The sequence below is a fragment of the Nematolebias whitei genome, chromosome 9 (genome assembly GCF_014905685.2).
Source record: "Nematolebias whitei isolate Nwh7 chromosome 9, NemWhi1, whole genome shotgun sequence".
In the NCBI taxonomy this organism is placed as follows: Eukaryota; Metazoa; Chordata; class Actinopteri; order Cyprinodontiformes; family Rivulidae; genus Nematolebias; species Nematolebias whitei.
This window is the reverse complement of record NC_056506.1, coordinates 40,323,471-40,337,101: the sequence shown is the minus strand read 5'-3', so window position 1 is coordinate 40,337,101 and position 13,631 is coordinate 40,323,471. Positions and strand designations below refer to the sequence as shown.

At 37.4% G+C, this 13,631-nt stretch overlaps 2 protein-coding genes across 2 annotated transcripts in view; both read left to right on the top strand.

Moving 5' to 3' along the window:
- LOC119414263 (macrophage mannose receptor 1) overlaps positions 1 to 7,762 on the top strand; it is a 21,525-nt gene extending 13,763 nt beyond the window's left edge. The window contains exons 21-31 of the mRNA XM_037681357.1: positions 1,942 to 2,047; positions 2,455 to 2,582; positions 2,816 to 2,860; positions 2,982 to 3,084; positions 3,334 to 3,566; positions 3,774 to 3,939; positions 5,999 to 6,163; positions 6,291 to 6,407; positions 6,554 to 6,709; positions 7,341 to 7,370; positions 7,512 to 7,762. Of these exons, the coding sequence (XP_037537285.1) occupies positions 1,942 to 2,047; positions 2,455 to 2,582; positions 2,816 to 2,860; positions 2,982 to 3,084; positions 3,334 to 3,566; positions 3,774 to 3,939; positions 5,999 to 6,163; positions 6,291 to 6,407; positions 6,554 to 6,709; positions 7,341 to 7,370; positions 7,512 to 7,753 (1,491 nt within the window). The 3' untranslated portion in view covers positions 7,754 to 7,762. The remainder of the gene's footprint in view (positions 1 to 1,941; positions 2,048 to 2,454; positions 2,583 to 2,815; positions 2,861 to 2,981; positions 3,085 to 3,333; positions 3,567 to 3,773; positions 3,940 to 5,998; positions 6,164 to 6,290; positions 6,408 to 6,553; positions 6,710 to 7,340; positions 7,371 to 7,511) is intronic.
- Positions 7,763 to 10,811: 3,049 nt separating this feature from the next.
- LOC119414261 (macrophage mannose receptor 1-like) overlaps positions 10,812 to 13,631 on the top strand; it is a 31,143-nt gene continuing 28,323 nt past the window's right edge. The window contains exons 1-6 of the mRNA XM_037681356.1: positions 10,812 to 10,875; positions 11,094 to 11,450; positions 11,607 to 11,777; positions 12,004 to 12,159; positions 12,302 to 12,424; positions 13,360 to 13,497. Coding sequence (XP_037537284.1) covers positions 10,812 to 10,875; positions 11,094 to 11,450; positions 11,607 to 11,777; positions 12,004 to 12,159; positions 12,302 to 12,424; positions 13,360 to 13,497 — 1,009 coding nt within the window. The remainder of the gene's footprint in view (positions 10,876 to 11,093; positions 11,451 to 11,606; positions 11,778 to 12,003; positions 12,160 to 12,301; positions 12,425 to 13,359; positions 13,498 to 13,631) is intronic.

The window sequence follows — 13,631 nt, the reverse complement described above, 5'->3', positions numbered from 1 at the left end:
TTTTTTTTTTTTTTTTTTTTGTGATGGCCTCCCTTCTCCCCTTACAGCCATCCTCTCCACACCATTATTATGAAATATTTATTCTAGTGACTATCTAGTGTAGGTTTTTTTTTTTTTTTTTAATTTTTAATAGAATAGAAAGAAAGAAAAGACAAAGTAAGACTCCAAAATATAAGAAATATACACAAAGAGAGCACACAGCAAAACACCCGGCCACTGTCTGTTCACCTGCAAAGAACATGACAAAACACAGCAACAAAATACATATGTATAAAGAACTTAAAATATTCATGGCTTTGCAGTAAGTTTCCATAAATATATATACCCATATCTACGCCTATATACATACATACATACACATGAATATACATTCATATACATATCTATATATCTACATATAAAGCCTACATAAGCATCCCTGCTTCTATTTGTGTGTGGTTGTGAGCATGCACAAGTGTATAAGGCTTCTCTAATAGAACATTTAATAGTAAGTGTGAAGCAGCAGAGACCCGACCCCCAGACGAAAAAGTGGGGACCAGAGCCCAAGACCCCAGGAGGGACCCTGACCGCGGAGCCCCCAGGGCCACCCACACAGGACGAACCACTCACCCACCCCCCAGAACGGACCACAGGGGAGAACCGGAAGATCCCCACCAGCGACCACATACAGTGACCCCCCAGGGCCAACAGCGACAAACTCATAGGCCTCCGTCGGAACCCGCCGCACCGATGTAGGTCCAGGTCCGGGCACAGAGGCCCGGGCACCGAGGACTCACACCACCCCGGCCAAGGCCCAACAGGGCCAGAGGACCCAAGCCCCACCAGGCAGACACCAGGCCGAGCCGAAAAAAAAAAGCTTCTTGACTCAAGGGATGAACATCTGTGGTTTGTTGATACGTAGACTACTTACCATATGCCCAGTTTGGATTAAACTTTTAGGCGGTTTGTCACAATAAACATTATCTTTAAATATTATTTTTCTGCAGTAGTTAAGGCATTTTGTTTGTTTTAGGTTTGACTCTTCTTTCTATGTTCTCCACTTGTCTATTGACCACATTTCTTTTGCACACTGCACAATATGATGTGATGGTACAATAACTGGACAGAAAATGAGCAAGAAAAGCCGTCTGGGTTAGATTAAAAAAAAAATCTAAACAAAACGTCAAAAAATAGCTCCAAAATGGCTCCAAATACTTTCTCCAATAACAGCTTTTAAATAGCTTCATGAGGCTTGGAAAACTATTGATAAGGACAAATTAAAAAGAAAGAAAGACTTTGAAAGAAATAGAAAAAAGGGCTAGTTTAAGACTTTTGCAGATTATTGTATAGAGCTGTGGTTAAACAAAAAAAAAGGTAGTGACAAAGGCTAGTTAGGTCTATTGTTGTTTTAATATATTAATAACCCTAATTATTGTAATGAGGACATAATGACAACTTTTTAAACTGCCACTGTAATATATTTTTTTGTAATTTATAACTACATTAGTTTTATTTTTTGTAAACATTTTGATTCAAACATGCCATTTTCAATCTTTTTTAAATATAAGTTTTTATCAGGTTATCTAAGGACCTTGCATGCAAGGTTAGTTATCACTGTAAAGTTTATGTAGAACAACAACAACAACAACAAACCACTTCATTGTGTTCATTCACAAAGGAATTTGTATTGCACAGTTTCAAGGATGTACCATATTTTTCAGATTATAAGGCACAATATCAATGAACGGGTTTGTTTTCATGCATAAGGCGCACTGATTTTAAGGTGCATTAAGCAAAACCAAACAGTCAGATAAGTCAAACTTTATTCAATTAATTTACAATAAAATCAGTAAAAGTGTATCTTATAGTCCAAAAAAATATGGTATTGTATTTTTTCTAAAGAAATGTGCCCTGTTTGATTTTAACTCGTTGAGTTTTTTTTGTCACTTTTTTTTTTTACAGTGTTACAAGATAATAAATAACCGCAAGAGCACATGGCAAGAAGCACGAGAACAATGCAACAATATGCAAGCTAACTTGGTCTCCATTTCCACAAGACAAGTGCAAGGTTCAATACATTTCTATATTCATGTATTTATAAATACACATGTGTAAATGCAAATTACTGCAATATTCACATGTGACAATTTTACCTTAAATAATCACTCCTGAATATTTTGTGTGCATTCTAACTATGTAGTTAAAGAGAATATGGATATTAATTGGAAAAAAGTCATATAAATATTATTCCTTCATTTTAGATCTTGAGTTTATGATGTTTTGTTTGGTACTTTATTGTCTTTTTCATTATGCCAAGAATTATAAATTAACAATTTTCATGCGGGCACATGAACAAGATATAAAATAACAACAATAAATCAGGCTGGAAGTTTAAGAAAATTTTTGGGGAAAAATTACAAAACAAATTTAAATAATGTTGCAGCTTTTGACTTTTCTTATCTTTGAATTTTACAGCATTCTTGACCATGAACTTGCTCGACGTACCAAATACTGATTTGTGGATTGGTTTGAACAGTTTAAATCAAGAAGGATTTTTCTGGACTGATGGAAAAACACGACAATACACCAATTGGGGTTATTCTGTAAGTATACACAGGAATATTTTTAATATTGTTGCCTACTTTAATTTATTTTTTTGCTCTGACAATGAGATGTTGTTGGATGTGGTAGTTCAGCGGTCGGCACCATGGTCTCGTAATCCTGAGACTGCAGGTTTAAGCCCGAGCTGTGTCTTAAAGGGCATTTGAACAATTGCCAAATATTTTGTGCAAGTTTACTGTATATATATAATGCATATCTATATTTGTTTTTTTAGAAAAATCAACGCCGTTTTGGATCATTTTATCAAAGATGGAATGAGGTAAAAGAAAAAGAAAAACGGTTGAACTTGACTGAAAAGTTTTGTTTATATGCAGATCAGATAAAACTGTATATATGGTCAAAGTGAAAGTAATATTAAAACTTGTATTGTTTGTTTACAGGAGGAGTGTGTGGTGGTGACCACTAGGTCTTCTTTTGGGATTGGGAAATGGTTGATTAAGCCCTGCAATGATACCTATGGATATGTTTGCCACAAAAATATCAGTGAGTTTCTCCCTTTACTGTTTAATAAAAGTCTTAAAAATAAATATTTAAAGTTCAGAATTGTAGAAAAATCAATTTACCACATCACTCCGCTTAAATACAGGTAGAAATTCCTCTTGCAGTCCTTATTTCTGGTTTATAATATAATGACGTAGAAAATTAAAAAGTTACAACATAATCTTCTATTTGCAGAACCACGAACAAAGCTTTAAACAACAAAAGTTCTGATCATTGTCTTGGTCTCCACAGATCCAAGTATCAAGCCACAACCAGACTCAATAGAACCCAGCATTTATCAGAATGTGGGGAATGACAGCATCAAGGTCGTGACTCAAATGCTGTCCTGGGAAGACGCCAAGAAACGCTGCGAAAGCGACAAAGCCAACCTGGCCAGCTTGCGTAATGAGTGGACCAACGCCTACGCTGAGCTTTTGGCTTCCACGCTCAAAACTCCTCTGTGGATCGGACTGAACAAAAATAAGGTGAAGAGCTGCAGCCACCTCAACTCCTGCACTGTCACTGGAAAACAACTGAACTGCAAAAGGCTAAATGGAAAATGTTAGCTTAAAATGCTCCTATAGCCCCTTTAAATAATTAATTCTACAGTTACTGAATGATGGGTAACAAAATGAATGAAAGAGTTGCTTTCTAAAATTGCAAATAATGTTGTTTTTATTTGTCGCTTCCAGACTGGAGGTTATTTCAGGTATGTTGATGGCTGGCGCATGAGCTCTGCCAACTGGGCTGAAAATGAACCAAGCAGGGACAAACCATGTGTGTACGTAGACGTGGAAGGAAAATGGAAGACTGCTTACTGCAACCAGACTATGAACAGCATTTGTATACAGTCGTCAGGTACAACGTTTTATAGCACTAATATAAATTACAGAATGAATTTCATATATCGTTCACAAAGGGATATATTTTTGGTATTTCTATAATCCCAATTCTGAAATGGTTGTGATGTTGTGTAAAATGTAAATAAAAGCGAAATGCAATGATTTGTAAATTTCATAAACTCATACTTTCCTCAATAGAACATGGTAAACATGCCAAATATTCTAAGAAATCCATCCATCCATTATCTTTTACCTGCTTCTTCCATTTTGGGCCACAGGGGTCACCGGTGCCTGTGTCCAGAGATCACTGTGCGAGGGGCGGGGTACACCCTGGACGAGTCGCAAGTCCATCACAGGTCCACATAGAGACAAACGAGACAAACAACCATTCACTCTCTCACTCTCACCTAGGGACAATTTAGAGTTACCAATCAGCCTAACATGCATGTTTTTGGTTTGTGGGAGGAAACCGGAGTACCCGGAGAAAACCCACGCATGCACGGAGAGAACATGCAAACTCCAACCAGAAAGGCCCCTGGACCGGGATTTGAACCAGGGGCCTGCTTTCTGAAAGGCAGCAGCTCTACCAGTTGCGCCACCGTGCTGCCCTTTCTAAAAAATTAATTATTTAAAAAAAAGTCTGTAGGAACTGAGGAGAACAGTTGTTGGAGTTTATGGAGGGGAATGTTGTCCCATTACTGTCTACTGTAGCTCTCCAATCGTCCTGGGTCTTCTTTGCTGGATGGGAGGATATGTCAATCTAAATGTTGTATATATTTACAATATTTGCATTGATGGTGCCTTTCCAGATGTGCAAGTCTCCCATGCCAGAGGTAATAATGCACCTCCATATCATCAGAGAGGCAGGCTTTCGCAGATAACAGGCTAAATGTTCCCTCTCCTCTTTAGTACAAGCCTCAGTTGTTTCCTAAATTTATTTCAAACTTTAAATGGTCTTATTACAGAACCGTTTTTCATTTTGCCTCAGTCCATTTTAATTTAGCTTTGGCCAAGAAATGACGGTGGTGTTTCTGGATTCTGTTCACACATGGTTTCTACTTTAGATGATAGAGCTTTAAACACACCTTTGCTCAAAATGACCCCTAAGGCCTCAGTTTTAAAACTGATCAGATTTTTGAAACACACAAAGATCTAGTCACAATCTTCATCAAAGGGGCAGCAGGACGGTGACCATTTGCTGATGGCACAATAAGCAATGGTTTGAGGAAGTGTTTCTGAACCAATTCAGTGATGTCCTGAACAAAATCAGACCTGGTTTAAATCTGATGGTCCCTGAGGTCCTGATGATCCTGTTTCAGCCTTAGAAATATTATTTTTAAAAGCAGTGTTGTCAATCCACCCAGATGCAAGATATATATATAAACCAATAAATAGATATATATATATATACATACAGCTGTATATGTATATGTTATACTATTTTCTGTTATTGCCCCGTCTCAAATTTTCTGAGATGCGTTGCTGCCATAAAATTGAAAATTATATATTTTTTCCTCCAATAAGTGGTTCTTTAATTTCCACATTTGATATGTTTTCTATGAACCTTTTGCAAATCATTGCATTTTTGTTTTTATTTATATTTTACACAACGTCCCACCATTTTCAGAAATGTGGTTGTTTTTCTTGTAATCTCACATCTTTGGAACATTCTGCAGTTAATGACAGTTTCAATCAACACTTCCTACAAATCGCTCTTGTTATTTCATGTTAATTTTTTTTGTGTGTAAAACAGGAACTGTCAAGTTTGCAGTGTAAATGAACAAACTAAAGCCCAAAGTATATTCATATAATATTTAAATATTATGGAATTGGCAATGAGGGACAAAGGGATGCATGTGTAAATGCCAACACTTAAGTTATGAATATACAAGAAAAAAGGCTAAAATTCAAGAGAGCTGCTCCATAAAATCTACAAACTTACTTTTGTTTGCTAAATCTTTTTTTAAATTTTTTGAATTTTTTTTTTAATCTTACCAGCAAGTTTCCAGTTGACAGTTAGGAATGCCATGTCATGTATTTAATATTTTGTAATGAACCGTCTGTACCTTTCACAGATGTTCCTCCGACAGACTCCACCTCATTTCCTGGACGCTGCCCTGAAGATACTAACGTAGAGTACCAGGATAGTTACACCTGGCTGCCTTTTAGAGGCTACTGTTATTTGTTCGTCACAGATGAAATTGAATGGGCAGACGCCGCTAGCAGCTGTGTACGACACGGTAAGGCGTATTGCTGAAGCTCCATTTTTAGCTCAATTTTGCAATGGCTGCATGATCATAAAATAAACGTGTTGTTTCCACAAGATGTTTAGTAATTGTTCCAACCACATTGTTTCTTGTTGTGAAGGTGGAATCCTTGCAAGTATTGAAGACCCTACTGAGCAAGAATTTATCAAAAGCAACATTGAAGTACTTCAAGATAGCCATTCTTCTTTCTGGATCGGCCTATTTAAAACACACAAAGGTCTGTTCACCACATGCATCAGTTTTTTATTTAGGAGTAAATTGTTTATTTAGGCTAGGTTTAAAAAATACTTTAACAATATCTTAATATTGGTAGTAAGCATAAATTAGCCTTTTTTGCTAATCTTTTCTTCCCCCTGTCATTAGGAACATGGTTGTGGTTAGATAAAACAATCCTTGACTTTGCAAACTGGGCTCCAGACGAGCCAGATTCTGATTATGGTGCCATCAGAAGCTTAGATGGGACTTGGAGTTCGGGTCGCAGGTGGCACGACAGAGCGTACATCTGTAAAACACCCAAAGGTACGAAGCTGTATCACTTCATGGCAGTTCTCATATGTGTGTTCTGTAAACAAGGCCAGGACCCCCCCAACAAACATCCTGCTTCCTAAACAAATACTTATGCAAGTTTGCTTTTGCATAGAGTTGGAATCCAATAAATCTTTGTCAGGTCGTGTAGAGAATCTGGAAAATATAGGAATGCTCCACACTTTAAAAGCATATTAAAAAGTCAGATAAACTATGAAATTATTATTTGCTTGTTAATAAGACAAAAGTCACATGAATGTAAAACTTTGCAGCCTCTGAAAAAAGGTTCTCTCTAAAAGTTGCTTATTTTTATCAGTCTTTAACGTCAGAAACTCACATGAGAACAAGAGTCTGACATTTGCATTTTGCTTATTTTCCTAATCTGTCTTTAATGAGACGTACGTCGTAATGATGTTAAAAAACTATGTTTGTTTTTGTCATTTAAGATTGCAGTCAAACTATTAACATGCACTTTATTAAAAAAAAAACGACATCACCTGCTGATGAAATGTTAACCTTTGAACATACTGCAAGTTTTATTCTGTATTATAGTAAAGTCAATGAAGTTTTACAATTCAGTTTCATAGCAATTTGTTTGCTTACTACTTTCTTGTTTTTTCTATAGTTCCAGAAACAGAGGGAGAATCAAAACCCGGTAAGTTAATATTTCTACATCGACTGAAGTTGTGTCATCTTGTAATTCATTTAGGTACTTAATTCAGTGAAGTAAACGTTAAAATGGTAAATGTGCAGTAAAATGTTTTAAGTGACATCTGTCTACTTGTCGAATGTGCAGAGCCTCATGGAAGTGAAGATCATCGCAGTCGTGTCCACACGAGTTTGGTAGTCGTGCTGCTCATCGCCATAATCTCCTCACTGATGGTCGTTGCTTTCTTTCTCTATAAGAGGTCCCCTCGCTCACTCCCCACCTTTGAAAATCCACTCTACTTCAACAACGAGAAGTCCCAGCCGGATGTGATCGACACCAATAAACTGATAGAGAATGCAGAAAACACTGAGACTTTTATAACTCTGTGATTCACAAAGATGCACATACTGAGAGGTTAATTTTACAGTACATACACAGATGTTTTACATCCTCGTGCTTTGTTTTATTTTACTAAATACAATTTATATTCAGTAAATTAACAGTAGTTATTCTTTTTCTACCTATGCTTGAATGTATATAATGGTTACATGTAGTTATCTGGATCGTGTTCGTTAGTTTTACTCTTGGAATGTAAAAAAGATTCAATGAAATCTTTATTGGCTTTCTGTTAAATAAACATTCACTTTCCTGAAAATTGTACTGTTCATTTTTTAATTAAAAACGTAGGTAAACATTATTATTTAACCACACGTTTTTCCCTGTTTTTGTCACTTGTTGTAATGTAAATATACTTTGTTCAGGTCATTTCTATGGATAATTACTGAATAAAATAAATGTTGCTTCTGGAGAGTTTTCATTCTGATTCTCAGAACTTTTTGATGATTTAATTTTAGCTTTGCATAATGGATGGATGGATGATGGATGGATGGATGATGGATGGATGGATGGATGGATGATGGATGATGGATGGATGGATGGATGGATGATGGATGGATGGATGGATGGATGGATGATGGATGGATGGATGGACGGAGGGATGATAGATGGATGGACGGATGATGGATGGATGGATGATGGATGGATGGATGGATGGATGATGATAATGGATGGATGGTGGATGGATGGATGGATGGATGATGGATGAATGGATGGATGGATGATGGATGGATGGATGGATGGATGGATGATGGATGGATGGATGATGGATGGATGGATGGATGACGGAGGGATGATAGATGGATGGATGGATGGAGGGATGATAGATGGATGGATGGATGGATGATGATGGATGGATGGATGGATGATGATGATGGATGGATGGATGGATGGATGGATGATGGATGGATGGATGATGGATGATGGATGATGGATGGATGGATGGATGGATGGATGGATGGACGGAGGGATGATAGATGGATGGATGGTTGCTTTATTGATTTTTTTTCAGAAAATTACTGTCAGAGCAGCAGCAACGTCACACACAGACAAAAGCAACAACAAGATAATACAAAAAGTATTATTACTAAAATGTTGAAGCCAAAAATACACTCATACTAGAAAATAAATGTATAAAAATAAACTGAACCAAGGTAAAGTGGTACTTTTAGTAGAATACATTTAGTACACATTTAGTATTTCTTGTAGCGGTGAGTGATTGCCTACTTTTACTGAAGCCAAGACGGCCACGGAAGCTAATACAAAGTACAACCCTCAGTCCTACATTCTTGACTCTCCTCTTCTCCCTCTGTCTCCTGACATGTTTCTCTCCTCGTGGTCTTCAACTAACAGTAGCACACTTTCCGCCGGCACCCTCTTTATCAACAGCACTGGTAGCGGCCATTGTTAATCCAGGCCTCGACCGATCTGGTATGGTGTCACTTATATGAACTTGTTTATTAGTTTTGGTAAAAGTGTTTTATGTCGGATGCCCTTCCTGACACAACCCTCACCATTTACTTGTGTTTGGGACCAGCACAAAAGATTTACGCTACAGTTTTGCTGGAAATACAAATTCTCCAGTTTTTTGTAATCCTGATTAGACAATCAAAAGGAATCATTTCTATAGTATAAAATATTATCAATGAAACATGTTTTCCCTCCACAATAATGTGTTGCCTTTTTGTTTTTACAACAACCCAAATAAGTGTTCACTAAAACTTCACTAAGCACATTTATGTGATCAGCTTCTTCGTTTTGACAGACAAACTTTAATTAATAATTAATAACACATTGTATAATTTATTGTCAAATGCCATGTCAATGGGATAAAGATTGTTATTTTTTTGTCCTTGTGTCATAGGATGGGTGGTAAAATGGAGCCAAATGCAGGTGAGCAGGAGGCATGTTCTTCACGGCTTTAACTTTAATACCAGAACAGACTGGTGTCCAAGCCTTCAAAAAAAGACATGAAAGAAACAACAGGAAACAGGTGTGAACATGAGACTCTTCCATGAACTTTGGAAAAAAAAAAAAAGCATAAATTCTAGGAATAGTAACGTCTCTGACTCAATACAAAAACCACAAGAAATTCAGAATATGACATCCCCATGACCCTAACTCACAGTTCTGACTAAACCCTCTGGTAAAGTGTGAAACTGGTTTTTATGACTAATTTCTGAGAACTTCAAAGAAATGTCAGCATTTATAAAATTAGCTATTCACAGCAAATACACAATATTCCATTAAATCGTTTTCCCATGAATATTTGATAAATAAATTTGAACGTAACTACTCCAAAGATTTGTTTAACATCTGCAGGAAATCAGTTTATAATCTCATTATAATTCATCTCCTGCGTTTGCATGTTTTAATTTCTTACAAAACCAACAGGATAAAGGGACCAGCACAAACAGACTCAGAGAACCATGATATGCATCAATGTAAAATGCTCCACCGAAGGAGAAACAGAGACTGCTGCAATATTTGGACTCGGACTGAAGAACATAATGAACACACCTGGCATGAAGACACCTGGGAACAGGTGAGAGTGGGTGAGGCAGGAGCAGAGCTGAACAGGGAGAAGAGGCACTTAGGAGAAACAAACCGAAAATGAAAATACAAAAAACAAAACTCCAACACAAAAATGCCAACCACATAATAAAACAAAATCACCAAAGTGGAACTAAACACAAAGAAAATGCAAATAAATAAATAATAAAATGTAACAACCATGCAAGCAAAACCCAAAACAAAAATCAAACACTGATCAAATATCTAAAGTCATCAAAATAACCACTGACACAAACTACATACCCAACGTTTATGAAATCTGTTGCAAAACTCTTTTTTGGGAAAAATGCTGAAAGACAAGGCTGGTAATGTTGACTCAAGAAGAATATAAAAAGAAAAACGCTGAAGTAATTTTGTGTCAGGATGTGGCAGTCCCTTTAAAGCATCCCACATTTTTAAAATCGTGAACACAAGGCTTAGATTCTCCACAGACAACATATGGCTTAATCCTTCGACTGCTTCTGAAGATCCTCAACAATGAAGATTATATTTATGGCTTCAGTGTTTCTCCTACAAACATTACAGTGCATGGCGTCAGATGGTACAGATTTCTAGTTTTTTGGTATCATTTGTCTAGATATGAAGAAGTTTTACTGTTAAATACTGAGGTGGAGTAGTACTTTTGTGTTAATAAGAAAACTTAGTCTGTATTTAAAGTTTAATTTCCAGTACAGGTTTTAATGTTTTATGAGACAAATTAGGACTTTTAAAACAAGAATAATGATGGTTTCAAAGCGTTTTTATACATTTTATCTGCAGACTCAACATTTCAATTAACCAACAAAGCTACTGGATTTTGTGTGGTCAAAACTGGTGTCACCTGTGATGACGTACGATGGACAACTGGTGGACGGCTGCTGGTCGAGGGGAAGAATAGATGCCTCGGAGTCCAGGGGAAAAGTGTGGGGAGTGAAGTACGCCTCTACGATTGCGATGAAAACAGTGAGCTCCAAAAATGGGAATGCAAGAATGAAACGGTGCTCGCTCTCCAAGGCCAGGAGCTTTATGTTGAGCCCAACGCAGACGGCCCAGCTGTACTCTCAAAAACGATTGGACCCAACAGCCACCTCACAATTTCAGGAACGTCGAGCGGAGCCTGTACAAGAACTTACAGAGGTATAAAACACTCATTAAATTCAAACTTTGAGACTGTAGTGATCGATATGATATAAATATTAATAGAGTTTGGGTTTATTAGTTTCAAAAGGGGACCTAGGTGTGGTAAAAAAAAAAAAAATCTCTGCTGTTCTTGTTTGGTTGATTTATTTTCAGAACTTTACACTATTGAAGGAAATGCAGCTGGAAGGATGTGCATGTTTCCTTTTATGTACAAAAACCAGTGGTACTCAAGCTGCACGCAGACTGACTCCCCAGACGGGCGTCTTTGGTGTGCGGTCGAAACAAAGTATGAACACGAGACCTGGGGCTACTGCCCAACAAACAGTAAGTACTGGTCTGTGCCCCAATTTTGTTGTTGAGGGACACATTCAGTTTGAACATTTTTTTTTTTTTTTTTTTGCATCCACTGATTTAAAGTAAATATAATAATTTTTACAGTAACAATACACAAGCATTTTCTTACCAATATATTGGTCTTTAAATGTGACCAGAGACGTGCAAATTACAGAAAAATGAGCTGTATTTTACATACATGTGTAATATTTTGTAGCAAAGGAAAACTGGAACAAACACCCAACAAGTGGAGCAGTTTACCAGCTGAACACACAGTCAGCTCTGACATGGCGGCAGGCTGAAACCAGCTGTAAGCAGCAGGGAGCCTCCCTGCTCAGTATCACTGATCCGCACCAGCAGGCCTATGTCACAGGTAAGATGGCAAATAAACAATAAACACACTGTTAAAAAAGATGGTTGTTAGTCCTTGTATCATTCACGTTAACAATAATAAAAGATACATTTTTTTATTTTTTTTTTAAATCTTCCGTACATTTTATTTACTACACTTATAGCACTGTTGGAGGTGAAAGGGGACAATCAAGGATACAGACTTTGGACTGGGCTGACTCTGGATTCAGAACATGGCTGGAAGTGGACCAATGGGAACCCTTTCCGTTACTTGAATTGGGACTCAGGTGTTTTTTTTTTTTTGTGTTACCAGTCTGGTTCCATCTTTTCTTTTCTTCTGGTTTAATTGATAAAACAAAACTAAAATAAAATAAAATAAAATTCTTAGTCCAGCTACTTAATTTTTGACTCATAATATAAAATATTTATTTGACAAAGTGATGGCGGTCCTGCTGCTTTAGTCATATATTCTAATTTTGATCAGAAAGACAAACAACTGTATTTTACACCACTCCCCCAGAGCAGAGTTTCTTAATTTATGTATCCACCAGGAGCAATTTGAGATGAGTTGGCTTATCCAAGGTCAGCGGGGAGGCCAAATTCAAATCAACAACAATTGTTTCGGATGCTATTTATGCTGGTACACTCAGTGGCAAATCCAAACAGCCAGATCCATGGACATTCCTCTGGTCCATGCTTGGTGCCTTCTCCAAGGTTGATTCCTTCATGCCAGCAAGTCCTAGGAGCTGCAAGTGGTCCACGATGCTCAGAAATCGCATCCAACTTACGGTTCAGCTCGCAAAGCATATTAGTCTGAGAGCTCAAAACACGGGGTGATCCTTCATATAAGGCAGGCAGCTTTACTATTACTGAAACTGCTGCAGACGTCTTCCTAATTAGTCGATATCCCAGGTATCCGCCAATTCCAAAAATCAGAAACTCTGTTATCATAAATCCAATTATGTATGTGTCTTGTACATCCTCAACAGATGGCACAGACAGGCACAACATCTTCCAAACACCCCAGGAATCCATGACATATCCAGCTGCGTGTGTCCCGTCAGGGCATGAGGGTTCTCCTGCACCCTGTCTTCTAGAAAATGTTATCAGTTGCGTTGAGAGACTAGCTGAACAGATTGTTTTGTCACACACAAAAAAAGCCTGTGCATTCAAATAGTAAAATGTGTCATTGCATTTTCTTTAATATTTTATCTTGTTTCAGGTCATCCACTTTCATATCCAGGACATGTTTGTGGGAATATTGATGGGTCTGTGAGGTTCTCCTGGCAAAGTTCAACATGTGACAAGAAACTGGGCTACATCTGCTACAGTAAAGGAGTATTGCCTTCTCCCACTGAGGGTAATGAAATAACTTTTCTCTCTTTTCTGAATGTATCCCTTGAAAAGTCTTTGAACTTTATTTACAATAGTAGATCCATAGAGGAAAAAATTGGCCACCTTACTTAACTGTCTAAACACACACACACACACACA